At 44.9% G+C, this 27816-nt stretch overlaps 2 protein-coding genes across 5 annotated transcripts; one reads left to right on the forward strand and one right to left on the reverse strand.

Moving 5' to 3' along the window:
- Positions 1–58: 58 nt before the first annotated feature.
- RBM18 (RNA binding motif protein 18) lies at positions 59–12865 on the reverse strand. The gene is made up of 6 exons (XM_062590973.1): positions 12704–12865; positions 12513–12629; positions 6550–6676; positions 5333–5419; positions 3480–3565; positions 59–1785 (listed from the first exon to the last, which is right to left on the reverse strand). The coding sequence occupies exons 2-6, from the start codon at positions 12623–12625 to the stop codon at positions 1626–1628; spliced, it is 573 nt and encodes a 190-aa protein (XP_062446957.1). The 5' UTR covers positions 12626–12629; positions 12704–12865; the 3' UTR covers positions 59–1625.
- MRRF (mitochondrial ribosome recycling factor) lies at positions 12796–27686 on the forward strand. Of its 4 annotated transcripts, none has more exons than XM_062590970.1 (7): positions 12796–12834; positions 13781–13977; positions 14420–14575; positions 15814–15932; positions 18791–18882; positions 24333–24492; positions 26271–27686. In XM_062590970.1, exons 2-7 carry the CDS (start codon positions 13806–13808, stop codon positions 26346–26348), a joined length of 777 nt encoding a protein of 258 aa, XP_062446954.1. In that variant the 5' UTR covers positions 12796–12834; positions 13781–13805; the 3' UTR covers positions 26349–27686. The 4 variants fall into 4 exon arrangements, with proteins under 4 accessions (XP_062446954.1, XP_062446956.1, XP_062446953.1 ...); XM_062590971.1 differs by lacking the exon at positions 12796–12834 and adding an exon at positions 13458–13472; XM_062590972.1 differs by lacking the exons at positions 12796–12834; positions 26271–27686 and adding an exon at positions 26040–26248 and having other exon boundaries at positions 13368–13977.
- The last annotated feature ends 130 nt before the right edge of the window (positions 27687–27816 follow it).

The raw sequence follows: 27816 nt of genomic DNA on the forward strand, positions 1-27816 counted from the left end.
ATAGAAATCCCAAACACCACAAATGTTAGATCACATAGGAACAACAAAACACAGGCTGTTCACAGAGGAATGTAAATAGGTGTAATTGTCATTCACGGGGTACAAACTCTAAAGGATACAACTTCTCTTTAGTCAAGTATCCAAAGAAAATTAGAAAGTAAATATTCAATAGCGAGACACCTACTTTTTAAACAATTTAGGCTTTTAACAATCCATCCATCATACACACGTACACGTGAAGCATGCCCTACACTCTAGGACAGGCGTACTGCTTCAGGAACACAAAACCTATCTTGCTAAAAAAGTGAGCAACACCTGCATAGAGAAACAAGGGTCTGCTTAAATACCATGTTCTCCTCTTCTCCAAGATCACTGTTCATCATGTTGCTGAAGCAACTTGAGAGTGACTGGTGAGGCGAAGATTCACTACTGCAAGGACTCAAGTGCTAAACTGGACATTGGCAAAAATCAGAACAGTATCCGCTGTCCCGGAGAGCGCACGCTCCCCAGCATCCCTCTTGTACACAGTCTGCAGCACTACGTGCACAAAGGAGAATGCTGCCGGACGACGGCCTCTCCCCGGGTCTTTCAAATTTGCAGAGAACATTTGGGGAAAAGAATGCACTGTATGTCGGATGATTTAAGCAAAATGCTATGTATTAGACTTGCATATTAAACACCTCCTACAGATAATCCTCGATCATACAGTAGCACTGTCTCACCACAAACGCTTGCGCCACTCACGTTACACCAAGAGACATAATCAACCATCTTTACCAGCCAGCAAAAAACAGAAGTCAGACTGGTTGGGGGGTAAATGCGGAGGTCATGTGCCTGACAGACGCCTTTGAAGCAGCGATGTTACTCTCATGCCGTCACATTTGGTTTATGAAGAACTACCACTAAAGGGGATTATTGAATGGGAACACTAGAAATGCCACCGCTGCCTTGTGAAGCTTACAGCACAGAACAGACCTCAGTGGTGCGTAAAGTTACCAATTCCAACACAGAGGCACATACCTACAAACTACATGAAAATGTCTGTGCTGTGTCATGACCACCTTTGTCTTAAAGCAAGCAAATCAAAAGGCAAAATTAATTTATTCAGTGCATATGAATATTGCAAAAGCACAGTTGCTAGAATTGTTGCAAGATCCATTTAAAATTAGTTTTATTGAGATGAAAAGAAGTTTTCCATGGTAACTACAGAATGTCACTCATAACCAAGTGCTTTCTGTCCATTAAAAAACACGAAGTGGAATACCCCTTGTTTAAAAATACTTTAGAAAGTAAGCAGTTAAATGGAACATTTTGGATGTGCTTTACTCCATACACTGGTTATTGTTTCTAGTCTCACTACTGAATGCACACTAACAAGAGGTTGTCTGGGTGTTCATCATAGGCTTTGAACAGAACTTACTTTTCTGGACAGCATTCAGCTGTGAAGCTACACTGGCAATAAGGAGTATTCTGCAGACCACCTAAGGTGTCATAAAACACTGTGTCATATATATTGATACTGTGCTCAGGTGGCAGTTTCCTTCTCACTAGACAAAGTACAAAAGCGTTGGAGGATTCCAGGTACATAGAGCAGTGTTTCTTGCTACCATATCCATTCATAAGCATCATCTTCTGGATTTCCATGCAGCTCTGGAATAAGGAGTAGTCCTTTTCTTATCTGGTGGTTTGAAGTAAGAATAAACAGGTGTTGCTGGAAATTCAACATCTGGATTTTCTGCCATCATTTTCAGCTTGGCTTCGATGGCCTTTATTTTTGCACTGACACTGAAAAGGAAAAGCAGAAGACAAATTGAGTTTGTTCTTAGCATGTAAACAAACAGCAGTACAGCAATGGGGCGGGTGGCATCCGAATGCTCCGTTACACCAGGAGTGGGTATGCAGCTCATGTCACTACCTTCACGAGCAGTATAAAGTTGGGAAGCAGGAATCTTCTGCTTAAGGCCTATGCTGTTTCTCTTGAATCTGCAGCATGTATTTGCTTAGGAAAGGTCCTCCAAGATCTATCACAGCACCACAAAATAATGCCTCTTCCACCTACTCAGCACTTTCTTGAGGACTCGGAGCCAGATGAGTACACTAAAAGGCTTCCTACTTCATGTAAAGTGATGTAATTTAAGGAGGTCTGAGCATGTGCAGCACAGTGCAGCTCAGACTATGCTGCTGGAAACAGCAGAGAAATGAAAGCCAGACTTCCTCCAAGCTGCAACACTGCTCAGGATGGGAAAACCCCAGACTCTAATTAGGTCAGGAAGAAACATTATTTCAACATTACCAGAGTTTATCCCAAAGGGAGAAGCTATCCTAGGTTACACCCCAAATTCCTAGGACTTTTGTTATTAACAACCCTCTAATGGGCATGGACCGAGGAACATTCCCTTCTCCAGTACAGATTCTTACAACATCCATCCTCACTGAAACAACTCCTTTGTGTCAGTGATGCAGCTAACGATACACGACTCAAGTCTCTCCGCTCATTATTTTCTACTGTCAGTGTCACTTCTGAATTTCAAGCTCATTTTATCTGCAGGCAAATTAATTATCCCCAGTCCTGCTTCCTTATAGCATTCCACTGACAGAATGCAGAGAAAATTCACATACCCTTTCAATGACCATGGATACATGGTTTAGGTAAACAAAGGGGTTGGGAAATTCAACCAAATCCCACACAGAACAAGACCTTCTGGCCTTAACACTGGCAAAATGCTTTTAGTTTAATATGAAGTAGTACTGTGAATGCCTTAAGCTTTTACTCTTATCAAAGAAGTCTTCACTCGTAAGTGTTTTGCTTAATCAAATTAGTACAGTGAAATACCACATTACAGATTTCTGCTTGCTCTGGGATGTTCGACAGAATTATCTACCTTTCCTGTAAGAATCTTTCCTAGAAGAAAGCGTGAATCTCAATCTCCTCTACAGCCAGCATTTCTGTTAAGAACTGGCTAGTAATTTTCTGAATCAGTGCTTTCAGACAGATGGAGAAAAGACTTATTTTCCTAACTTGGGATATTTTAAAGTAGATTGCAGGAGAGGTAGGGATGTGTTTTTAGAGGCATGTGTTGCAATTACTGCCTCTCTAGTCAGTCTGTTTGCAGTGCTTCTGCCACAACTGTTGGGAACCAACAGAGGCAGAACCTCTTACTGAAATTCCTGTGAAGCAGTATACAGCACAATCTGGCCAAACAAGCTGCACGCGTTACACATTCCCAGTTCCTCATTTTACATCTTTTCCTTTAAGTGCTCCCATAATTTTACATATCAGAAAACACATATCATGTCTCAAAAGCATCCCCTATCAAGTGAGTTACTTTGCAGCATGCTGCCCTTTTAAAGTGTCAGCAAAGGTGTTTTTAGATTTTTAACACACTAATAATGCCAGCTCTAGATTTGATTGAAATCCAAGAAGTTTGTCTCCTACCACGCCCATCATTTGATCACACCTCACCTGCCCAGTCTCCTACCTTAAGTTAGACTGGGGTGGGTCCGTGCTGGAAGATGGCTCCAGACTGATTGGAAGAATCTTCTCATTTTTATTATGATCATATCTCTGCAAATAAGAGACCAAGTATTAAAGTAAACCAGAATTACAAACAAAGAAATACTTGCCAAAAGATGCATTTTAAATTTGGATTTCAGTCATCTCAGATTTTGTGAGGCTTTCGCTAAGAAAGATTTTGGTAGTCACACACTGAAACAAATCCTAACTGTAGTATTTGCTTAGTGCCAATACAGAATGTAGATACTGCATACTTGCACACACTGTACTACAGATCTGTAAGCCTTACCCCATGTTATTGCTTCCTATTCCCCTTTCTTCAAGACACAAAGCAAATATGTTAAAATTTAAGGCAACTACTCCACTGCATTGCTATACCCTTTATACAGACATTGTGTAGAGTCAGAAGATAACCCAAGTACACAACCAAACAGAATTGTGTAGCGCTGGAAAAAAAAAATACATTGAAGTACAGTTAGGAACCATCTCCTTTCTACAGAAAGCAGCTTGTGAGTGTCTTCTCTGTGGGCAACGGGCCTCCTGAACTACATTTGCTGTGTTCTGCTTCTTTGTTTCGCTTGGCGCAAGATCAGGTTTGTTTTTCAGCAGAGCTGCTCAAATTAACAGCGTCTGGTAAGCCTTGGCTGCTCATCTTAAAACTACTTAAGCATGGTACTGGTATCGCCTAAAATAAACACTTGTTATAATAAGCCAAAGTTTTGCATGGTTAAATCTTTCCATTCACACATTAGAAAATGCCATGCAAACTGAACTGATTATTTATGCACGATCTTTGCCATACCCTGGGCTGCTAAGCACTGGGCTACTCTGCTGAACTCCCAGCTGAGCAGACGCTCACTCCTCCGGCTGAAACTCCTTTTATGGCCTGATCATTCTTCAGGCATCCGGAAGCACGTGGCACTCTAATAGTTACAGAACTCAAGAAAATGGAGACTGGATTTACACAAGTTTGGATGTGCTGACAGGAGCCTGGAGCCCTTGAAGCTAATAATTAAAACAACATGGTCTTCTTTAACAAAGGTATCTGTTTCTTTAGCATCCAAAACAAATACATCTGTATAGTTGATAGGAGAAAGGGTAGAAAGCTGCACATAGGATAATCAATACAAGTTAAAAGCAAACTATCCAAAAGTAAATAGCAGCAAGCAGCTCCCCCCGCAATCCAGTTTTCCAAAAAGAATATTTTTGAAGATAAGTTGCTTTACTAAATACCAGATACTAAACAACTGTAGGAGAGATGAGACAAGCTTTCAAAGAAATTAAAATATAAGATAGTACTGCTTAAATTAACATAAAAATAACTTGATAGTTTATGCAATAAAGTAATAAAAATATATTTTAGACATGAAATATGTTGCTTTGAAAGTCAGAAGAATTAGATCAGCTACCACATAAATGCTTTCAGAAGTGGAACGAAGTAGTTAGTAACTGGGAATGTCATTGCATCTACTATCCACAAAGGCTGCTGCAGTATCAGAAAGGAAACTTTAAGCCAATCATTCACCAAACTTGGGAAAAGTTGGAATTTGGATGACTACAGAAGTAGTTTATTCATACAACTCTGATTAGAAACTCTTTACAAAAAGCATCCGTTTAAACGGCCCATTTTTATTTATAGCTAACCCAGTACAGTTTAGGTATATGAGAGAAGTCAGACTGTTAAAATTATTTCCATGAGAGTTGTTTCCTAGAACAGACTGAAATTTATCTTGCCAGGCTAAGACAGCATTGATAAGAATTGTTCCTTGATATTAATATGTATTTAATTTTGCACATTTAAAAATACAACAAGCTTACCTTGACTTGTGCATGTGCCCACCGCACCACCAATTTCTTGGAAAGGGCCAGCTTCCCATTGAGACATTGGATCGCCTTTTCTGCTTCCTGCACAGGAAGACAGTTCAATAAACAAAACTAAGTCTTCAGTCAAATCCATGCAAGATCGAAAGATCCTTTTTTCTTTGCAAGTCAGTCTTGGGTAACTACAATTAATTGACAGCACTGGAAGTTCATCCCATTCTATCCCAATCCAGGAATATCTCTGGAGACTCCAACATCTACCTGAGTAACCAGACTTTTTAATAAACCAATAAGGCAGATTCTTTCACATGTTGCAGGGAGGAAATGGGGGAGATGATCAGTTTTGAAAGGACCAAACACAGAGAGCACTAGAACAGCATTCTGGGGGAGATTTCTGCTGCAACTGTTTCTCTAGAATATGCTGTGATTCATTACAGTGATTACATGTCTCATTAACACCTTGCTGCAGTTATTCCAGATCCTACTAACACACTCTGGTCCTGATCTAGACTCAGCAGTGGAATCTCAGTTTTGGGACACTCCCCTACAACTCGATCCACAGCAGTTACGCTGCAATACTGTTCCACCTTGGTATGAGTAATAGTTCCAGGACAGCTTCTAGAGCAGCAAGGGAATTGCACTGCACTGTGCCAGGGCTCTGCCTACATCCTTGTCGTCAATTCTCCAGTAAAAGATGAAGGCACACAAACACAGGTAATTTCCAAACACATTGTTTTTCATAATTTTCAAACAATTTAGCAGGATTATGACAAAAGAAGCCCAGCTTTGATGCTACAGATAGCACAACTTCAAACTCTTGATTTGTAGCAAGAGCTAAAACTCCAGAATGTGCAGCAAGAGTGAGTTTGCTCCAGGATCCTGCAGACGTATCACGTTGCACATCTGGCAGCATAGGTTAGTGTTTGTGCGCTCATGGAGCCAACCAGCTCGCTAACAAAACAAGGCTAAGAACTGGCCCTTATTAATTAGCACCAGAAAACAAGATTCAGGAAAAGACAGCACAGGATAGAGGAGCTGCTACTGCTAACTACTGCTCTTCCAAGAGCTGTCTCAGAGTTGGGCTAGTAGAGTAGGGCTGTTTGTATAGACAAAATATTTAAGTCATCGCTTCCTGTTTTATCTTTAAAATGACCTAAAAGGGGAAGGAAACAACCAGACACACAAATCAGAATTTTAGATTAAAAGTAACATACCTGTTTGGTTTCAAAGTTCACAAAACAGTAACCCCTCGGTTGACCCTCCAGAGCACCAGACTTGTGAAAGAGAAAGTCAAATTGCTTTACTTTGCCAAACTTCTGAAGGAGTTTGAGAAGGTGGTATCTGAAGAGGAGAGAAGGCGTTTATGGCACCTTTCACTATTTCGGAAGCAAGGAGCCGAGAGAAGACGACCCACCATGTTTCACAGTCAGTCACATAAGCAGTTTTCTGTCTACGTGTTCTGAAATACCTGCAGAGCTGCGTGCTCTCTACAGCAACCCTTCAGCATCCACAGCTCTGAGGTGCCCTGAATCAGTGACTACTCTAAAACCTCATGGCACAGAGCCTTCCTCCCAGCAGTGCCAGCTGAAGGGCACAGAGGAGAAGGTCTATTAATAGTTGGCTTTTGGACAATTATGCAATGCCTCCCCAGGGGTTTGGGAAGATTTGCCTTACCTTTCCCAATTGCACCTACTTACAAACTTAAATGTTCCCCTTCTCTAGCCCTTATTTGACTGCCTGAAGCTGTCTCCTCTCTCTGCACAAGCAGCCATAGTCCATAGTCCGCAGCACCCTATTTCCCTCACGATCCTTGCTACTGATGCTGCCTTCCCTCTCCCTGTACAAGCATGGCTAGTTCCACCCCTCCTCCATGTGAAGCAGTGTCAGCATGCTGAAAAGGACACGGCCAGATCACACACAAATGCAGACACTTTCCTACATGCTTGGCAAAGCTGGGGAAGCAGAAAGATGTGAAAAAAACAGAATAAACTGCAACTACAAAGTGACAGTAGACCAGGTGCAAAAGGCATCAGACAGGCCTCAGCGTCACCCTGGCAATAAATAAATAAATAAATAAATAAATAACAGTGCTTCTGGTTCCGACAGCACTTCAATGACATGCTCACAAAAGACTGACACTTATTTAAGCCACTTATCTTCCTGCCATCCAGTGGCGAGTTTATCATTTCTAATAAAACAGGGAAAAGCCCAAGTGAATTTGTCTTAATATGTAGTGCACTGAGCAACATAAAATAAGGAGCACATTTTTGTACAGGCCACATCAAATTCTGGAAGTTTTGTGCAGCTTTTTTTGGTTCCTTGGATCAAAATGTTTAACATCAGTATTGACTAAGGGTTTTAAAAAAGGCATCTTAGGACTCCTGACTTCTCCTCCTGATTAGCTGTACAGCTTTAGGAAGCCACTTAGCCTCTCAGCCTGATTTCCAGCTTGCAGAATGAGATGAACACTCAGAGCTTTGAAAGCTCAGCAAGATTACTGGAAGTGCACACAGACCACCAGGCACTGGAAAAAAACAGAGTGCCTGTCCAAAAATGAAGGATCGGTAGTGTCCCAAGACATCCAAAGCATCAGGGAACTTTAGTGAGGGTCCAAGTGGGAAGGGCAAACAACATTTTTCCCTAATAAAGCCTGGTAGGATGTTTGAAACAGGCTATCACTCTTTGTTAAGCTTCAGGAGGCAGGCAAGAAAGTTCCAGGAATGTGAGTCATCTCACAGGATGGGTCACGGTGGACATCCAGGATATGCACTTTTTAAAGAGGTGAAGGTGCAGCAAGCGTTCAGACTAGCAACGCAGAAGGGCCAAGTTATTACCCAGGGGGAATAAACACATTGTAATTGATTATGGAAGGCTTCCTACATCCTTCAGAATAGAGCTGAAGCACTGAAGTGTTAAGGTATTCCAAGAGTCCTACAAACCCTAAATCCCTGTGCAGAACGCAAGAGATAGGAATACAAGAGGAGGAGGAGAAGAGGCTGGTTAAACAGTAAGCCCACTTTTACCACTACTCAAACTACCTACAAGCAGACACAGATGTATATGTAAAAACACCAGCTTTGGACATGTATGATGTATATATTATACATATAAAATCCCACATGTTGAATTTTCAGAGCCTCCAAAACATGTAAGCTCCCCTCTTCTAAAGAATACTGCTACCAAAAATCAGATTGCAATTTCAGCAGTATGAAAATGAAGTCCTTAACACTAGAGCGTTGTTCCTCCCGTGGCAATTATGGAGTCAATGGAAGGGCAATGATGATTCTCATTATATCTGTTTAGTAAAAACAAAAACAAAAAATCTGCAGCTACCATGCCAAAAGGAACACTTTGTTTTTCTTCCGAGAACCTCTACATTCAAATAACATTTATTTTACTTTCTTGGCAGAAAAGTAATAGTCATTTCTTAAAAAAAAATTAATTTAAAAAGTCTAGAAGCAATCTATATAAAGCCTACGCTATTTAGAATCTTTACATTCTAGATGATACAAAAAATTTTTAAATCATGCACACAATTTCTACAACTGCAAGACATCTATTCTATGTGGAATAGTTTAAAACCAAAGTCTTGTATAAATAAAAATTTCAGGCTCTGATTAGGATTTGTTATTGTTAATACAGAGGGGGCATTAACAGTAATTCAGCCAGTAGTTCTCCAAGCAAAAAGGTCTTTAGAACTGAAGGAAGATCTGTCATGGAAAACGCGAAGCCTTAAAAAAAAAAAGAAAGAAAAAAAAAGGTGCGAACATGTGTAAAAAGCTTTATTATGGCAATGACTTGGGTTACCCAGAGCTTTGAGTTACTCGCACAGATGTGGCTCCACAGATCACTGCAGCCAACCTCAATTTCCACTTCCTGTCATCTGATGTGAATGCAAGACAAACCAGCAGCTCCCCCGTTTCCTTTTCCTCTAGTCTTCCTCCTGGCACCCTGAGTGCTATTCAAACACAGGCAAGGCTTCCTCTGAACAATGCTATCCCAAGGATACTGAAAAGGTACCGGGCCACATGCTAAACCTATTATTACTGAGAATTTTACCCCACTGGGAGCCAGGAGGAGTCTGTAACAACAAGTTATGCACACATTGTTTTCTAGGTGAGACTCATCAAGATAAGATCCTAGACAAGTGGCAGAACAGCCAAGGAAGGTGAATATGCACTCTTTTGTACCTGGGGAAAATGAACAGTCACGCAAAGGCTACTGAAAACTAGTTCATAGGTATGCAGCTGTATAATGCTGAAAATGCAACATACTTTGGACAGGTAAATATTTAAAAATCTCAGAGGCTTTGCAAACAGGAACCTGCACAGGAGGCAGCTTATGAATTGGGAGATGGATGTAATGAAAGTAAGGGACTTCATTATCCTCCAGGACTGTTGAGAAGAGATACAAACAGAAGGGCTGTGCCGCAGTGCATCTCCTACCCCACTGCACAGCGGGGAGATGAATGCTGTACCAACCAATGCTCAGAGCCATAGCGAGGGCAATCCACAGCTTCCTTGGTCGGCGATATCCAGCCTGGGACCCAACCACCCGCTGCCCTCCTCCCGCACGGCTGGGGCGGTTCCTGAAGCAGGGATCGTGGAGCAGCAGAAGCACCAGGAGACTGTGTCCTACATCAGGAGCAGCTGCTTGGTCACACAGTGCCAACTTGCCTCCTTCCAGCTGCTAAGCATACTTTCAGCTGAGGCCTAATACTATCTTTTTCCATAAGCAAAACAATCCTATAAGGATGCTAGAAAAAAAAAAAAGAAGATAAGTCATCCAAGTAAACAGTGCCAGTAAGGGAGGAGGAAGACCTGTCATGCTCAATATGTGGGATATGCCAGCATCTGAGATCCTTTGAGACTCCCATTTGAGTCACGGTTACTTAGCATGTGCAATAACCTCCTGTAAGCCATCAACTTGCAGGCTGCAATTTGTGGGCAGCCCTACATTCATAAATTCCTAGTACTGCAGTTTGTGCTCAAATGTGTATGTTATCTATTAACTTCCTAGCACTTGATTGCAGCTATAGGTTGCTCTCTAAATGGAAGTCTTGAATTAATTCAAGACTTTCTAAACACATTTCTGCTTGAGAAAGTCACAATCAGTTATTAACTCTGCTAAAAACTCAATCAACTTTACTCACTCTTAGACAAAGTTACCATAGAAATTGCAAGGACAACCCTCTAAAACCAGATAAAAGTAGCAAATGAAGAAACAACTATTTATTTTTCAGGTATTTCTTTTAGTCATGGGATTGGTATACTCAACTGGAATAGTTCAGATGAGCAAGTATGAGCAGAGATGCAAGTCCTTAAGACAAGCAAGTAAGGGTTAGGCTAATTTACAGAAATTTACTCATCTGTTATAGAAACATGCTCTTTTTTGTCTACACGGGCAAGGTGTTAACAGAAAACTTCCTTTCTTTTTATTTGACAAAGAAAGAGATTACAATATAGTTTTAAGGAGAGTATTAGGCATTTTTAAAAGCAAAATTAGAAACAAGACATGTTGATCTTAAGCCAGAAAAATAAAGCCTAAAATAAGTAATAAGTACAGACACTCCATAGTAGGCAAGTTTGAAACACTTACTAGCAAGGGAACATTCTATATTTTATGGCACTGGAGAATGAAGCCCTCAAAACAGTCCCTCATCCCTTCCCTATAGACACAACACTGCTCTGGCCTGACCATCTCTAACCACGAGGGCATGAGGGCAGCGGTGCCTGACATCCAGACCACTGAATTCGCACAACCACAGTCGGTTATTTGAAAAACATCAGCCTGATCAGGCAAGAAGTGGACTGAAACCCACAAAACTCATTTCATCTAGGCTACGAAAACAATAAAATTTTGCCATATAGAGCTACTAATCATCTGGACTAGATTCAAAGGAATGACCTAGACTGAAAGGATCTTTTAAAAATGAAATTAAAGATCATCCCAGGAAGTGAAGGATCTAATCCTTTTACAAGCATCCACTCTTCCTCCCCTTACCCTAGTTTCCCGAGTCTTTAAGGACTCGGCAAATAATGCTTTCAAGATGTCCTGTATCTTATTTTATGTGGTCAGTGAATGCGGACAAACCAGAGTAACATTACTGTGGGATAAAAACGGTAATTAATGCAGAAACCACCCAAAGCTGAATGTCTGAAAAGCACAATACATTAATGATTCCATTTAGAGGCTATTAGAACACTGTTATGTTAACACAGACAACAGTTAGAATAAAAACCTAGCACCTGCATGCACACAAAAAGAAGCAGTAAGAAAAAGTATTCCATGACAGGCACATATAATAGTTAGTCAAAAATGCTTGTTTCGAGAAGTGTATAAACCCCAATTTTTTTTTTTTTTTTTTTTTAATAAGCTCCAGTTATTTCTCCATGTATTATCCAAGTATTGGACAGCAACTCATATTTCCTTGACAGCTTGTCTGTTCAGACATTTTATTACATTTGCAGTAGTTATTTATCATGGCTGGCGTGTGCCCCTAGGCGCCACAGGGGCCCGGGGCGCTGCGCCCGTACAGCTCCTGCGCGGTTGCTTCAGGACAGCCCACTGGTGACGCAGGCGACGCAGCTAAAGCTGCCCCTCGGCCATGCCAAGAGTGGGGGGGGCCACTGTGGGGGAGGCCTGGAGGGGTCCGAGGGGAGCCTTGGGGGGGGGGGGTCTCTGGTAGGGAGATTAGGAGGGTCAGAAGGGAGGTCCGGGAAGGGGGCCCTGGCAGGGGGGCTTTAGTGAGGGAGCCGGGCCAGGGTCCCTGGTGGGGGGAGGGGGACTGGGAGTAGGGCTCCGGTGGGGGGGGTCCCTTTGCGGGGGCTCTCGTGGGGGGCGGGGGTGTCAGGAGGGGGTCTGTGGCGAGGTGGGGGGTAGAGGAGATGGGCCTTGGCGGGTGGCCAGGAGAGGGGCCCTGGCGCGGGTGGGGCTCGGGCAGGGGGGCTCTGAAGGGAGTCGGGGGGGCCGGAGAAGGGGCCTGGCGGGGGGGGGGCTGGAGAGGGACCCTGGCGGAGGGGGGGCGGGGGGGGCCTGGATGGAGGGGTCCGAAGGGGGTCGGGGAAGCCGGAGAAGGGGCCTGGCCTGGGGGGGGGGAGAGGGGGTCCCTGGCAGGGGGAATTCGGGGGGGGGGCAGGAGAGGGGCCGCGGCGGGGGCCCGGAGGGGGCGACTCACTCGGTGATCTTGGGGTCGAGGTTGCCGATCCAGAGGCGGTGCCCGTCCTGCAGGGCGCCCTCGGAGAGGATGGAGGCGTTCTCCAGCGGCAGCGTCTGTCGCCCCGGCTCCATGGCTCTGCGGAGGGCGACGGCGGTGAGAGCGGGCCGGGCCGGGCCGGGGCTCGGGCCGGGCCGGCGCAGCGCACTCACCATGACACCCGCGGGCCCGCGCAGGCCGCAGCGGCTCCCTCCTCGCGTAGGCCTCGCCCCGCCCCGGCGCGCCTTTCTGACGTCACGGCGCGGCCCGATGCCGTCAGCGGAACGCGCAGGGCTGCGCGACGGTGAGCGGGGCGACAGGCGGCCGCTGGCAACCCCCCCCCTCGTCCCCCCACCCCGCCACAGCCGGCCCGGCCCGGCCCCCGGGGCAGCCTGGCCGGGCGGCCCGCCCCTCCGCCGGGCACCGGGGGCGGCGGGGGCCGCGCAGGGGCGGGGCCTGCGGCGGGCACGGCGCAGGCCGCAGCGCCCGGAGGAGAAGGGGGCGGAACCTGCGGGGGGGGGGGGGGAGCCTGAGGCGGGGGCGGGGCCTGAGGCGGAATGGGCGTGTCGGGGGCGGGGCTCTGCAGCGAATGGGGGCGTGGCGTGGCGGGGTTTGTGACGGCACGGGGCGCGCCGGGGCGTGGTCTGTGACGGGGCGGGGGCGTGTCGGGGGCGGGGCTTGCTGCGAGTAGGGGCGGGGCCGGGGCGCACGTGGCGCGGGCCGGGTGCCGCGGCGATGGGCGCCCCGGCGCGGAGGCGGCCCCCGGGAAGGGCCCGAGGCGGGGGGCGGCGGCGGCGGCGGCGGCGGCGGGGCTGCCTGCTTATGCTGCGGTTTTGCAGCTCTGCGCGCAGAGGAGCCTCCGGTGCGATAACATCTCACGGTCTTAAACAAATCCTTTAAATTGCGGGGGGGCTTGAGGGCTTTGGAGCCGCAAACCTTATGGTAGGAATTAAAGTTTGTACTCAGCCGACATGCAAATACTAGATATTTTGACAAGATATTCCTTCCTGAGTATTGAATGTGCCTGTCGCCTCAAAGGCCCCACGGCCTTCCGGATGGGTGCCACACAAACACCCAGGGACGGTCCGTGCACTGAGTCAGTTCTTGCACGTTTGTAACTCCTGTAGGACCAGGACCAGGCCTGTTGCCTCACGTTGCCTGAACTGTCAGCTTGCATTGACAGGTACAGCTAAGCCATGGAGCCCCGTTTTTAGCACTCACAGTGACCACTTGCCTTCTGTCTTTTGCAGGCGAGCTGAAGCGGAGTTGTGAACGATGGCTGTGGCCCTGAGATGCTTCCGACAGCTGCAGTCCCTGCTTTATCGTTCTTCGTTTGCAACAAGGGGGCTGCCACAGGCTCCCGCAGGCTGCCTGGCCCCACTCCTGAACGGCTGCAGGCGCTGTGTCCACCCAGTGATGCTGACTAGACAGCTAGCTACTAAAAAAGGTAAAAAAGGCAGTCTTTTTACTACTGTGTTGCTAGATACTACTGAAAACAGAATTTCTTATCCCATTTATCTCACGTACCAGTATTGATCTAACCTAGGCAGAACACAGGTCTGGAGGAGCTGATCTGCCTAACTGTATTGCAGTGTACATGAGATTTTAGTCCTTACTCTAGGGGAAGTATTGCATAGATGTGTTTGTTGGCCTGGGGCAATAAGTAGTAATCTTCACATTCTGCACTGGAGTTAATGCCCACAGCGTGATATCCAAATACATTTTGGATTATGTGCTCAAGAGCTGGGGTATTTACTCATTTTAAAATATAATTATTTCCGTTTATCTCAGGCTCTTTTCTGAATATAACAGCAATTGTAACAATTTCTTTCTACTTTCTAATCCAATAGGGAAGTGTTGTTAGAAATTAATTTTGTTTGTAATTGCAGCTAAAGGTAAAGGGCAGACTCAAGCCAAAGTGAATATTAGTGCTGCCTTAGTTGAGGATATTATCAACTTGGAAGAAACCAATGAAGACATGCAGGCCGTGGTAGAAGCCTTGAAAGAAGATTTCAGCAGAAATCTCAATATTAGAACCTCACCAGGTTAGTAACTTTCTGGTATAATGCTGTGCTGTCTGTAAATAAGATTACCAGTCTTTGCAGCACAGAATAGCATTTTTATTTTCTTTTCAATTTTGATTTTATTGAGTTATTCACTAGGCAGCAGATTACTACATCTTTGACATCCCCAGCTAAAGGCCTTTTTCACCCTGAGCTTGACCAGGAAGAATCCATTTTTGTTAATAGCTTCCTGGAAATAGCTTTTGTAAGTGGGAGATGTCAAAAGTGTCTAACTGAACTGTTTGCAGATGTGATGAAGACGCAGGTTGTCAGTTAATGGTGCAGTAGGGCAGGAAAAATCCAATTGCCATTAAATTAGCCTTTTGGAAATTGCCATCAGGCTGGTGTCTGGTGTATACAAACTTTTTTTTTGCTGTACGTATTTGTGGTTAGTGACCTTTACAAACCCTACTCACTTAGTGAATTTTCTGTTTTAGAAATAAACATGAATATATTTGACTAAGCTACAGTTACTATAACACTCTGAACATACGTATTTATAAGTAGTATCAAGTTTCAGGGATAAAATTTAACATTAAACAATGACCAAATTTGAATCATTCACCACCCCTGCTCTGACTGGGGCACTTCAGTCTTTAATGGAGTTGGAAAGTTTAGCTCAATCTCTTAACTATTTATTCTAACCATAGGTATTTTTTTAATTGCACTGTTAAAGTACCTCTTGTCCCATGTGCCTTTTGGCCTGTTAACATTTTTGAGCATAAACCAGGGAGCAGATTAAGAGTAGCTCGGGGAGAAACTGAATACTTTAAATTAGACAGTGTACAACACCTCCTCTTGGGACCTGGAAAAGAACTTTGAGGGCTTAACGGAACACTGCTTAGCTAAAGACAATAATTTCCTTGATCTTCAGAGCAACATTTAGGTTTTCTTTAAATTGTAAGAATTTTTTCAAAAATCTTTTAATTATTCATCATCTTTGCTTAGTTTTCCTGTTCTAGTAATGAAAACAAACAAGAGTTTTGTTTTCATGCTCTTGAGCTCTAGAGTAATGTTGAAATGTTTAGCTAGCAAATACCACACAGCATGCATAAGTACAACAGCAAAATTGTAGGTCTGAAAAAAAAGTCCTTTTCTTTTGTAACATCTATATGTTGCATAATGGAAGGAATGCAGAACATTGCATATGTCTTTCTGCTACATTATCATTCTGAACTGCTGTGTCGTACTGAAATTCCACCATATTTTGTTCTTTTGAGGGGCCTTTGATCACATAATTGTGGTGACAAAAGATGGGAAGTTTCCACTGAACCAGCTTGGGCAGATCTCACAGAAATCACCTCAGCTTGTTGTAGTGAACATGACCAATTTTCCAGAGGTAAGGAGACGTTACTGAAGGCATTACAGGGAGGTAATTACCAAGAGAACAAACAGGTTAATACTGAACAAAGGAATATTTAGAGTAAATCAGTCAACTCTGTCTGTGTTTGAGAGTTCTCACTGCATCACATATCGCTCCTTGTCTGACACACAGCAGAAGTCATATTTTGCTGCTGACTGCGCACTGCACTGGGCAAGTGACTTTCCAGCACTGTCCAGAGAACAAGATATGTCACATGTGCAGCGGCACAGGGTCTGCTGAGTGTTACGTGGTGCCTGTTAGGTTATGATCACTCTCAGGCTCCCATCAAATAAATCCCAAGAGTATGATCATTTTGCTTTGGAAACTAGTTTCCTGTCAGTTGCATCACAAAAACTTGATGAAAAGACTGCATAGAGAATATTATAACTAGGGCAGTGCCATGCTGGAAGGACACCTAGATAATTGTGCCCTGCTAGTTCTCTTCATTTCCTGAGCATTTACTGTTCCCAGTAGTCTTGCACACACACACACTGTCCTTTGGTGCACCTGAATGACACATGTGAAAATGATGCTAGATCTGCCCTTTCATATTTATGTCAGTTCAGTTCCTGATGAAGACCTGGCTATGCACAAAACCATGCTTGTGGTTACATTGTCAACCTGCGAACATCTGAAAAGATTGTGCCGTTCCCCTGGCAGGACTAAGCTGGGCCTGTGCTAAGTGCTATCACAGGGCCTGGCAGGCACTGCTGAAGTTAGTGAGCTCCTCTCTTGACAGTGCCTTCAGATCAGGACCCCGAATTAGGTACTTTGACATGCCCTTTAGGGGAGCCAACCTCCCTTAATTTTCTGCAGAAGCCTTAGTTAAACTTGCCCCTGTGTTAGGTGAATCCCACCTCCGGAACAAGCATTCGCAGTCCCCTGTAGAGAGGGCTGTCGCTCAGAGAGGCCCGAGCAGCGTGTGGACAGGGTAGTAATGAGTGCAGGGTTAGCTGTTCATCCAGCTCCAGGTCTGGAGGTTTGCCAAAGCTTATCTCTATTTATTTTGCAAAGGCTTTCCCCAATTAATTAAGTCAGCAAAGTCTCAAAGGAGGTCAGCGTGAGGTACTTGATACCTAAGTGTTTCTTAAAGTGTATCTAGCATATATAATGACTTTGAAGAATGAAGGCCCCTCATCGGTGAGCACATGGAGGTGCCTCAGGGTACCAGAGCTGAGAGAGCTGGAGAAGTCGCTCCATGGCTTAGCCTGTGTCCAAGCAGGAACTGAGATAGGCTGAGAAATGGGCACGTGTGAAAATTAAAAACCACCGTATATACCATTGCCTACAGTTTTTTTCTAAGTCAGAGATCCATTTTTCACTTGAACTAGAGCTATAACCATTTCGCTCAATGCAGTTGTTTTTTAGTATAACTATTCCATGGATAGGCTGAACTCCTTAATAACGTTATGCACACATTTACTTGATGTCATTATTTACAGCATGTAGCCAATACTTGATAGTCTTGAAAAGGAAACAGAAATGTCTGAAGAATCTGAGAAAGAAAATAATCACAGAAATCACAGATTTGTGGGGTAAAATTTTGTTTGATGTATCTGTGCCTGAGATTTATAAAAACAAACAAGGCTATCTTTTAAGAATGAGTATTCATTTCAATAGGATGAGGGCAATATTGTGATATTTTCCCCTTCCTCTGTCTCCTCCAATGTATAAGCTAATACAGCTTTTACTGAGGATTGCCTTCCTACAGGGCAGGCACTATCCATAGAATACCATGTTCATAGATCTAATTTGCTGAGATCATATTTGTTACATTTTTTCTGCCCTTTTTATGTTCTAAAGGGCAGCAGTTATGTTTTACTACTCAACTGGTACAGCATTCATTGCATTCAGTCATGTCTACACGTGTTGGAGACCTAAACAAATATGCAGAGCTTTAATTTGTGCCTCAGCTGATAAATGCTGGACTCTATATGAGTCTACTGTAGCAGCTTGGATCTAAAGTCAATGATGGGGAAGAGTATCCGAAGTAGCAGTGGTCCTTGTAGAAAGTGCCAGAGTAGTGCCCAGAGAATATAGACCTGTTCTGTTCTCTCACTGTTAATGTCAAGGAATGAAACAAGCTATCAGGGCTTGTTGCATTCTATTGCAGTCTTCTGCAAAACTGATTTGGCTGTAAAGTTTGATGCTCTAAAGGTACACCAGCGCTCTACGATGGGGAAGGAAGTACTTAAACACTTCGCAGTTCCGAAGCACATTTGTGCACTTTACCTTTTTAGCAGAGCAGAGTGTCAAAGCAGCCAGCAGTGATAGTCTTAAAAAGTGAATCCCAAGTAATTTACTGTAAAATAAACTTAGAGCTGAGCATGAGCTCTGTTTCTCAGTCAACTGCTACTGCCCTCATGTAACGTGGTTAGGTTGTAGTGCTGAAGCAGTTAAGTTAGTTAACATTTTTAAATCGGCACTTCGTGATTTCTAGTGGAAAACATTCGACTGGAATTTTTAAATGCTCAGAATCTTTCATCTCTTTTGCCACAGTCAGGCTATGCCTTGGGAATTTATTGCGGTTTCACTCTGCATTGCCTCAAACCATTCAGATAGTTTCAAAGAAGCAAAACAGTTTTCTTTTGTTGTTGTTTCCCTTCCCCTCTCCTCCCCCCTTCTTGCCCTCCGTACCCTGATACCAAGAGCAGCCATAGCTTCCCGTTCAGTTTGATCAAAGCTCTCTGCACCAATGTAACTTCCTGATCTTACTGGTAACAGAACTAAATGTTTCCATGTTCTGTGGAGATGGATTGCCAACTATTGACAGAGTTCTGGCATATGGGAATAATTATTTCCTAATTCCCTTTACCTTTTGATCTGGCTTACAGAGTACAGCTGCAGCTATGAAGGCTATAAGGGAAAGTGGAATGAACCTAAACCCGGAAGTAGATGGGACAATAATTCGGGTACCAATTCCTAAGTAAGTAATGATGGCTGTCTAAATTCATGGTTACGCAAGATAACATAATAGGTTGCAGCAAGTGCCCCTTGTTGTCCTCTGGTGTGTACGCATGCACGATTACCATGATGTCTTGATACAGCTACTCTCCGCACAGCTACTCTCTCTTTTTTTTTTTTTTTTTCCTTTAGGAAAAAATCTGAGCTCCTCTAAAAATATTTGATGGAACTTCTTCTAAGTGTCTGAGCTCTCAGTCACCACATTTTGGCATCTGGTGCCTGGTCTTACTGTTCTTTATCTTCCCCTTGCAGAGGAAGTTTGAGCCTAGCTGGCTGCAGCACTTTGCAAGAGACAGCCAGAGACTTTTGAAGCTGTGTTGCCTTAATTCAAGGGCTCTTACTGTGCCAGGCATCTTGCTAGCATGGGCACTGCCTGTAATGGGGAGAGCAGCACTGCTCTGCCCAGTCTGGGTGGTGCAAGGTAAATTCATGAGTTGCTGTGAGTGCTCTGACTCTGCTGCGGTGGAATCGGATGGGAATGTACAAGCCAACCGCTTGCTTGATTTCACAATTCCCATAAAGGCTAAAGATGGCTTTTACACTGCACATACCATGCACATGCACTGCATTTTACAAGCAGGTGACTTCTAAGTAAGGATGAACTAAGTATTTCTGGTGCTTTAGATCAGTTTAAAAAATACTGTTGGATTTTATATAGCGTTTTGATCAGGGAATTCTAATTGCAGCTTTCTGTTGCTGTCAGTGAAAGGGAATGACATTATCATTCTATCTGCTGATTCTCTTTCTCCCCTGTGCTCTCTGCCCTTCCCCCATTCCTCAGGAGAGGAGGCAGAGGAGGAGGGCACTATTATCTTCATAATTGCTGAGGCTCCCGGGTTGCTGCACGGTGGTTTGATTGTTAATGGGCACTTGGGTCATCCTTGAATATGAATTGAAGGGGAGGAAACTCTGAAACTGCACATCCTGATCTTTAACAAAATATATTGTTTTTTAAACAAATGTATATGTTCTGTCACTTTCTTTTGTAGTGCTGTGGAGGAAAAACAGGTCTTCTTTCCCCATGGAAGACCTGTCTAGTGGGCTCCCTTGTTTCTCTGGTGTATCACTATTGCTGCTCTTGGTTCACTTTTTCCCTGGGCAGCCTGGGGAGTCCTGCAATAAAGAGATATTCTGCTATTCTGCGTGGAACATACGCCTTGCAGGTCTGCCCTCACAAGCACCTCAAGGCCCCTTTTCTCACCCACTGTGTAGTGATAAGACTGGATCTTTCAGAGTTTCATCCACCCATCAAAAAGATAGGCAGACAGCTAGAATCTTTTACGACTTTCTATTGGAAAGGGAATAAAATCATTCTGTTAGAGGCCTCTCTTTAATAGTACATCTCTGAATTACTTTTTCTAATTTTTCAAATTGTTTCATTTTCCCGATACTCTAATGATGTTTATGAAAGCATATATGACACACAAGATGCAATGAACTTGCCAAAGTTATAGCAAGTGCACAAAATAAGCAAACAAATCCAAAATGAAGTTACTGTAGGTATCACTTGCATATCTGGAAGACAGATACAACACTGTTTCTGCAGAAGTTGATTCTTTCATGAGGGGAGGCACATCAGAAGTAAATTCAGCAAATCTTTACCTGTTACTAAAAATAGTTTTCAGTCTGACATATCAGCTGGACACATGGGCATCATATTTTGCCTCATGCAGGTTTACCTACACTTCAGTGCTTGAGATTATTTCAACTGAACATTTAAAAATAGAGTTTACTTTTCAGTATTTATTCGTTTAATTTTTGCATTTCAGTTTAGACAGTAAAAATACACTCGTTTCACTTGTGTTTACTTCTGCTTCCTGCTAGGATCCCCTCTACTCCCCAAGGTATTAGCTTGTTTGTGTTGCTAGCACTGCATGAGCAATATTTATTTGTGTTAAAATTATTCTCGGAGGGTTTAAAAAGAAACAACAACAAAAAAAAAAAACCCCAACCATGGGAACATTGATATTGGTTGATCTCTTGGCTGAATTTGACCTGACCTTGTGCCTTTTATGGTATTGCCTCATTTTTAGATGCATCTTTTTTGGAACTATTGTGTTTCACTGGATATTGTTTGTAAACTAGTAATATTTTTACACATGCTTTACTGAAAGCCAGATGACTCATCTGAGAGTTTAATGACTCACTGCGAGCTTTCTTTTTTTTCCCTTTGCCTTTTAAGAAATACGCAGATACCTACTGTGGAGAGAAAGAACTTAAGAAATTTCGTTTGAAAAAAACAAAGCTGTTTTTGAGCTGTGTTGCTCCAGATCTCTCATCATAAGTGTCATACATGCTTTTTGTTGAATAATATATTTTGCACCCTATGTTTATCTGCATCTGCAATTATGCATGCAGAGTATCTAGTTAAGCCCACTTTCCTTTAACTGATGCCTGTCATTCACAGGAAATTCCTAGCATTTAAGATACAGAAATTATTCTTACCCGCATAAATGTCTTGTGTTGGAGATCAGATGTGGCCTGCATTGTTTTCACTGTGGGTGTGCTCGTGCCATATGCTGGAAGAGGAACATCCGAGTATTGCAGTGTTTAAACCACTGGTTGCTGACTGAAGCAGAAGAGGAGGAGATGTTACCACTCGTGTACTTGCATTTCTGAAAACACTGGCGTTTCTGTCACCAGGGCCCTCTTATCCTCACCCCAGATAGTCCCACAGCACAGGATCAACCCTGTAGAAAGGGCAGGATTTGAGCCTGTTGCTTCTTTACATCCAAAGGATGTGCGGCGTTTCCCCCAGCTCTCTGCGCTGACTCGGGGGGGGTATGGGCAGGGACCTTGGCCTCGTTCTCCGCTTCTGGCACCCCTTCCCCAGGTTTACTTCACACTTTCTAGCTTTGAAGAGGAAGCAAGGACAGCGATTATTAACTAGAAAAGAAAACGTATCCACAACAGCACGGAAGTCCCAGATGAGGCAGAATTGAGCAACTGTTCTTTAAAACCTTGGGCCTGGCTCATGCTGATGGATTCCTTAAGCAGAAACAGCATCTACCTAAAAAAAGTGCCCGTTTCTGGCATTGCTGGTAGCGTTGCTGAGAATTTACACACAGTCTGCTTGGAACGTAAAACCCGCTGAGAAACTCCGTGGTACTGTACAGTGATAAAAAGAAATTGGTGTTAATAAAGACAGACAAGGAGGCATGAAAGCTGTGACCCTGTGCCAAGAAGCATAGGAAATCTGGCAGCACTGCATAAACAAAAACATTTCCTTAAAGGCTCAGCAGCCCTAGGCAGGCGAGTGATACCCTCAGCACAGCTCACGAAAGATGAACACGAACGGAGGTGAATAGCTAAGAGCAAACCTGATCTCCCACAGCTGAGGCGATCGTGCCGCAGACCTGCTTGCCTTGCCACCCAGCAGGAAAGCAGATTTTCATCTCCCTCCTCCGAGTTTGGTTCAACACGCACACACTACACACCTCCGAAAAAGCTGCCTGGGACCCTGCCCTTGCCCAGAGCTCTGCGTAGGAGCGGGCTCTGCGGGTTTTGCCTGTGCCGCGGGACCTCTGGCTCAGGGTTTTGAAAGAGAGAAGCCCTCAAGGCATCAGTGTTGGGATACACAGGAAACTACAAGCAACCCTGCTCACTTTTAATTAAGCGTTCAGATCCAAGCTCTGGCCTCAGCTGACCAGAAGCTCTTGCCATATGCGAAGTGAACCGGTCCTCTCCCTCCAGCCGTCCTTTCTCAGCCGCTGTCGGTGGAGAGGAGACGGGGCCAGGGAGCTGAACCCGTCCCTCTCGCCCGGGCTTGCCCCCCAGCTCGGGGCTGCCGAGCAGTGGCGGGGGCGACCACACGCGCTGTAGCTGTCTCTGCTCTCTGCCTCTGTCAGCTTTTCTGGAGACACCAGACTGCAGTAATTACTAATCACTTCTGCAAAGCCTATTCCCTTCTCCACCTTGAAGTAAAAATAACTGACTGGGCTTGGGGACGGTGAGCGCCTCTGCAAACATCTGCTGCGAGCGACCCGACTGCTGAAGGGAGGTATCAAAGCGAATATGCCTTCCCGGACGGAGAGCGAGCTCGGAAGGGGCTCAGAGCCTGAGCGCGTACCGACAGGCTCGTAATGAATACCCGCGAGGGGGCAGAGCTGGCATCGCCCTGGGAGCCCTCGCCCCACGTTTCCTGAGCTCTCCGTAGGAAGAGCCTTGCCCTCGGTGCGCTGGGACCCAGCCTGTTGCAGTTGATTTCTAAATACTCCCATGAAGTGTTTATTTTGCAAAATCTTGTGCTAGCAGACAGGCGCTCTCACTAGCGAGTGCTGGTTGGCGCGTTGGGCTTTTCATTCTCAAGGCAATCTGGAAGCTTCAAGAGCCGTGAACGTAATTGAAATATTATTGTTAAGCATTAACAATTAATGCTGACAGCGATCAGCTGTAGATGCTGGGAAGAAGCAGAACATTGTTAGAGCTAAGGTGATGTGCCAGCTGTTCCTGTGTCTTGCTCAGGTGCTCAGGCTTCTCCATCACATTTAGTTATTTGCTTGGGATGGAAAGTTTAGGATTTTCTGTGGAATCACAGCCGTAACTGGCGCAGTATGAGGGCGGAGGTGGAGCTGAAATTCTACTCTGCCCCTTAGCTGTGGATATACCGAGACACTAATTTCAGAACCACTTCTAGGATAACCCTCTTGTCAAACAGGATGTTAAACATGATCTTAGTGGAAATGCCTGTTAGTGATGAGCTGGAGTAAGGTTGAGTGAAATATAAGCTCTATAGCTTCCAGATTTATAATTCAGCCTGTTCCAGTTGCAGGGAGACTGTATTGAGTTTCAGGAATGGATGGAGGTTTCCTCACAGCATTGCAGGAGGATTACGCTTTTCAGCTCTGTGTCTCAGGTCTGGAGCCGGATTTTCCCTTCTTCCCCCAGATGCTTTGGCAGCAGAAAAAAGGAAAATCTAAACATTACAGCATGACTTTCAGGCACTGCACTGACAACCATAAAACAAGTAAGATTCATTCCAAGTCCCTCAGCTCAGAGCTGTGCTGGAGCTTTCTGCTCTAGGCATGAGACTTACTTTACTGAGGTGCATTGGCATGGCAGGAGCTGTGCCATGCCGAGGTACCTGAGTTAGCTCAGACCAAGTCAACCAGGGGACCAAAGCGGAACGAGCAATCCCTGAGCACCGCACTGGTTAGTGCTGTGATCTTGCGATGCAGGGCCTCAGCCCAGAGTGAGAGCTACCTTAACACCTGCTGCTTTGGGGTGTCCTGGCAGAGGCCAGCATGGTGCTGCGGGGCAGATCTGTCTAGGCCAGTCAGCCCGGAGCCAGGAGAGCTGTCTGAGATACCAGAGCAGAAAAGATTGCTGGGTTTACCCAGAGTCTGGACTGTCCTTCACGGGAAGTAAATCTGGCTGTGCTACACATGACACTCTTATTTTCCCCACTGCTAGGATAACGAGAGAGCACCGGGAAAGCCTCGCGAAGCTTGCCAAACAGTCCACCAACAAATCCAAAGATGCCTTGAGAAAGGTGCGAAGCAAGAGTGTGACTCAAATAAAGAAGTTCAAGAACAAAGTGTCTGAAGATACTATCTGGCTGCTAGAAAAGCAGGTAATTTTTTTTTCCTTCAGGCACATCATGATGTTTCACAGCCCAGTGGTGTGAACATTTACAGTGAACATTTATCCCAGACATTGCTAACAAATTTCCGACACTGAGAGCCTGGCTGGGAGATGAGTGACTCTGGGCTGAATTTTGGGGTTAGATAATAGCCTATTTGTCTTTTTGTGTGTGTGTGTGTGAGAGAGAGAGATTTGGGGCTTGAATCTCAGAACCAAAATCCTAGTATGAACCATTGTAAACTAACACAGGAAAAGTCTTCCCCGAAAGCTTTTGTAGCTCAAGGGACTATTGCACAAGCCAGCTGACCTCAGGGAGCAGAACTACCCACATTTGCAGTGCCTGGACATTGCAAAACAGCTGGTGTTAATGAGGATTGTTCCAGTTTGTTATTAGTGAAAAGGCTAGCAAGATTATCTCTGTTAGGAGTTTTTGGCTTTGATTCAGGAAAATACTTAAGCACATGCCTAATTCCCCAAGAGCAGATGTCACTGAAGTCAATTACTTGGGCATAAACTCAGGCACAAGCATAACTGTTTTGCTGAATTGATGCCTCTGAAGACAGGCCATTACTTTCTAGCTGTTTGTTTATTAACAGCTATAGCTAGATACGTTGCAAATGCTTTAGTACAGTTCTCTGTGTGCTCACAAAAATAAACATTGATATACAGAGCATTTGTGCAAGCAGGAAAAATAGCCATGCTATTGTAACTGAATCCTGTTGGGAAGCAGTCCTCCCAGAGCAGACAGATGGTTTTCTGTATTTGTAGAGTAGTGTCTCAATTTTTTGAGATACTCCAATTTTCGCTTGTACCCAGAATTTTCAGCATGAGAAAAGGTCATTCTCATATGCCTGGGACCGCAGGAGTCAATGCTGCTAAATCAGTCTTATAAAACTAGTGCGTGAAAACCCTCAATGTGCTGAAACCTTTATCCATACATGTTCCATCACACACTCAAGTAAGTGTGCACGTTTTTTGGCACCGTGAACATGCTTGCCATCTCCAACCCTTATTACCAGGAGAGCTGATACTGGGCCAGGGCTTTAGCAATAGCAGTTTATTTATCATTTACAAGAAATAAAATAGATCTGTTATTTAGTGCACACTAGGAATTCTCACATTAAGACTGTGGTTCCTGCTATTATCTAGTTTGTTGAAATAGTGGAAAGGCTGCAGAAAGTAATGAGATAAGCCCTCTCTTCTCTGGCACCAACAGCAGCAGGTCTCTCGACTCCACCCTCCCCCTGAGGTAGCTCTATTAAATAAGGACTTGACAAAGTAACTTATGAGGCTCAGCCAAGATGTTTTGCCAGGAGCCCTTGAGAGAACAGCAAGGATTGCAGCAAACGTAGGTTAAATACAGCATGTAAGCAGACATGGACATCTTCAGATGCTGGATCACTCTAGCCAAAACAGCAGAGTGCATGGGTGGGAAGCTCTTCTAGGTCCCTAGCCGTTCTGTGCACCAACACTCGAATCTGCCTCAGCAATAACTAGGAGCTGCAGAGAGAGTTCACGCTGCATTTTTCTTTTCAGAGCCCTTGACTGGTCCCTGTTTTCACCATACAGATTTAACACTGGCACAGACTCGCCTAAGGCTGTTAGGGAGCGCCACCAACTCTGGGAGGAAAGAGTTGTTGCCCCAGCACTATTTTGATTTTTGTTAGCACTTCAGGCTTTGTTTGAGGAGATGATCCAGTCATTCCTTTCCCTCTAAACTCTGGCACTGCCTAGCACCTGACTCAGACTTGTGCTATGTTGCTGCAGATCCAGCAAATGGCAGACAGTGCTGCAGCAGAGATGGACAAGCTGCTGGCAGCGAAGACCAAGGAGCTGCTTGGATAAACAGCATCCCTATGGACACACTCCCCCCTACCAGCAAGACTGCACTGGCCCACACCCCACTGGCCATTCCCGCCCAGAGTTGAGCAGCCTCAGGTGATGGGCATGGACAGCTCTCCCAGCCCTCCAGAACAGATCTGTGCTTTGGTCGCTCAAACTGCTGATCTTCAGTTGTGTTGGAAGGATGGGGGAACTCTCCTTGCTCTTACTTATTCGGGTGAAGAACAAAATTAGGTGAAACAAGATTAAAAATAAAATAAGAAAGACTGGAAGCTGATGGAAGGATTCCCACAGCAGAAGCTGACATACAGGAGGTGAGGCTGCCCTCAGGCATTAATCCAGCAAGAACTGGCAAGGCTTAAACCATCCAGTGTTTGACTTCTCCATCAGTTTGCCTCATTCTGGACCTGCCCAGAGCCCAGCTGCAGGCTCGCCTCACTCCCCGGCCTGTTTGCAGCTCTCGAGCCTGACAGTGACGGAACAAGGGATGCAAGCAAGGGGAACCTTCCCTTCCACTGCCCTGCTGTGAACCTTGTCATATGTTTTTGCCTGAAATAAAGTCAAAATGCAACGTGGAGGAACAGCCTTTGGACAGCCAGTTCACTCAAGTTCACTCTTCTCAGAAGAGCAGTTGCCCATTGCCGTTGCCAGCGCAGTTTTCTACAGCCTTTCCAGCAAGTGCTCCAGGAAAGCGTGGGGGAGCTCAGCACCAGCCGGTGCACACTGCCAAAGCAGACATGAGGACCATGGATTTGCGATTCCTTAGACTTTGGTGGGTTTTGTGAATAAAGAATTGAAACTAGGGCTGTCAGTATGGCTATTTTTTGCCAGGATGAAGCATATGGAAAAAAACAAAAGCCAGCACAAGAGCTTTCTGATGTGAACATCGGCCCTGCCCAGCCAGCTACAGCATGCCCACACGTGCCACTGGTGTCACATTCTGCAGACCAGAGGGGAGGAAGAGGCAGAAGCCGAACAGGGTCCTGTGCATGAGGGGCAGCTGAACTCCACGCTATCAGCAGGTACTTTACAACAGCAGCAAACAGGCTTCCCCGCAGCCTCGGTCAGCAGTAACGCGGAGGGAAGGTGGTCGCTGGCAACCCAGCCCCACTCCCAAAGCACGTGAGTTCAAAGACCACTAAGTGCTCTGCAGTCCTTAAATAAACAACTCCCAAAAAGTTAGCTTGTGCACAGCGGGGAGGGGGGAGGATGAAGGATTTGCTCTGCTAGGGCCCCACATGTCAACAATTTCTCCACTTTGTGTATTTTGGCCAAAGCACCTACCATGATAAATGAATAAAGGAAAATGGCGAGCCCAGGGCGGTTACATGGCTCAGTAAATTGCTTTCAGCTGATTACTGTATTTCTTCTGACATTTATCAAATAGGCTTTTTTGTTGTTGCAGCCTCTGCATCCCAGCAACAGCTTAGGACTGCAGAGCTTCCCTTGTACCTGCCTGGGAGTGACTTGT

Source organism: Rhea pennata, chromosome 18 (genome assembly GCF_028389875.1).
Source record: "Rhea pennata isolate bPtePen1 chromosome 18, bPtePen1.pri, whole genome shotgun sequence".
Classification (NCBI taxonomy): Eukaryota; Metazoa; Chordata; class Aves; order Rheiformes; family Rheidae; genus Rhea; species Rhea pennata.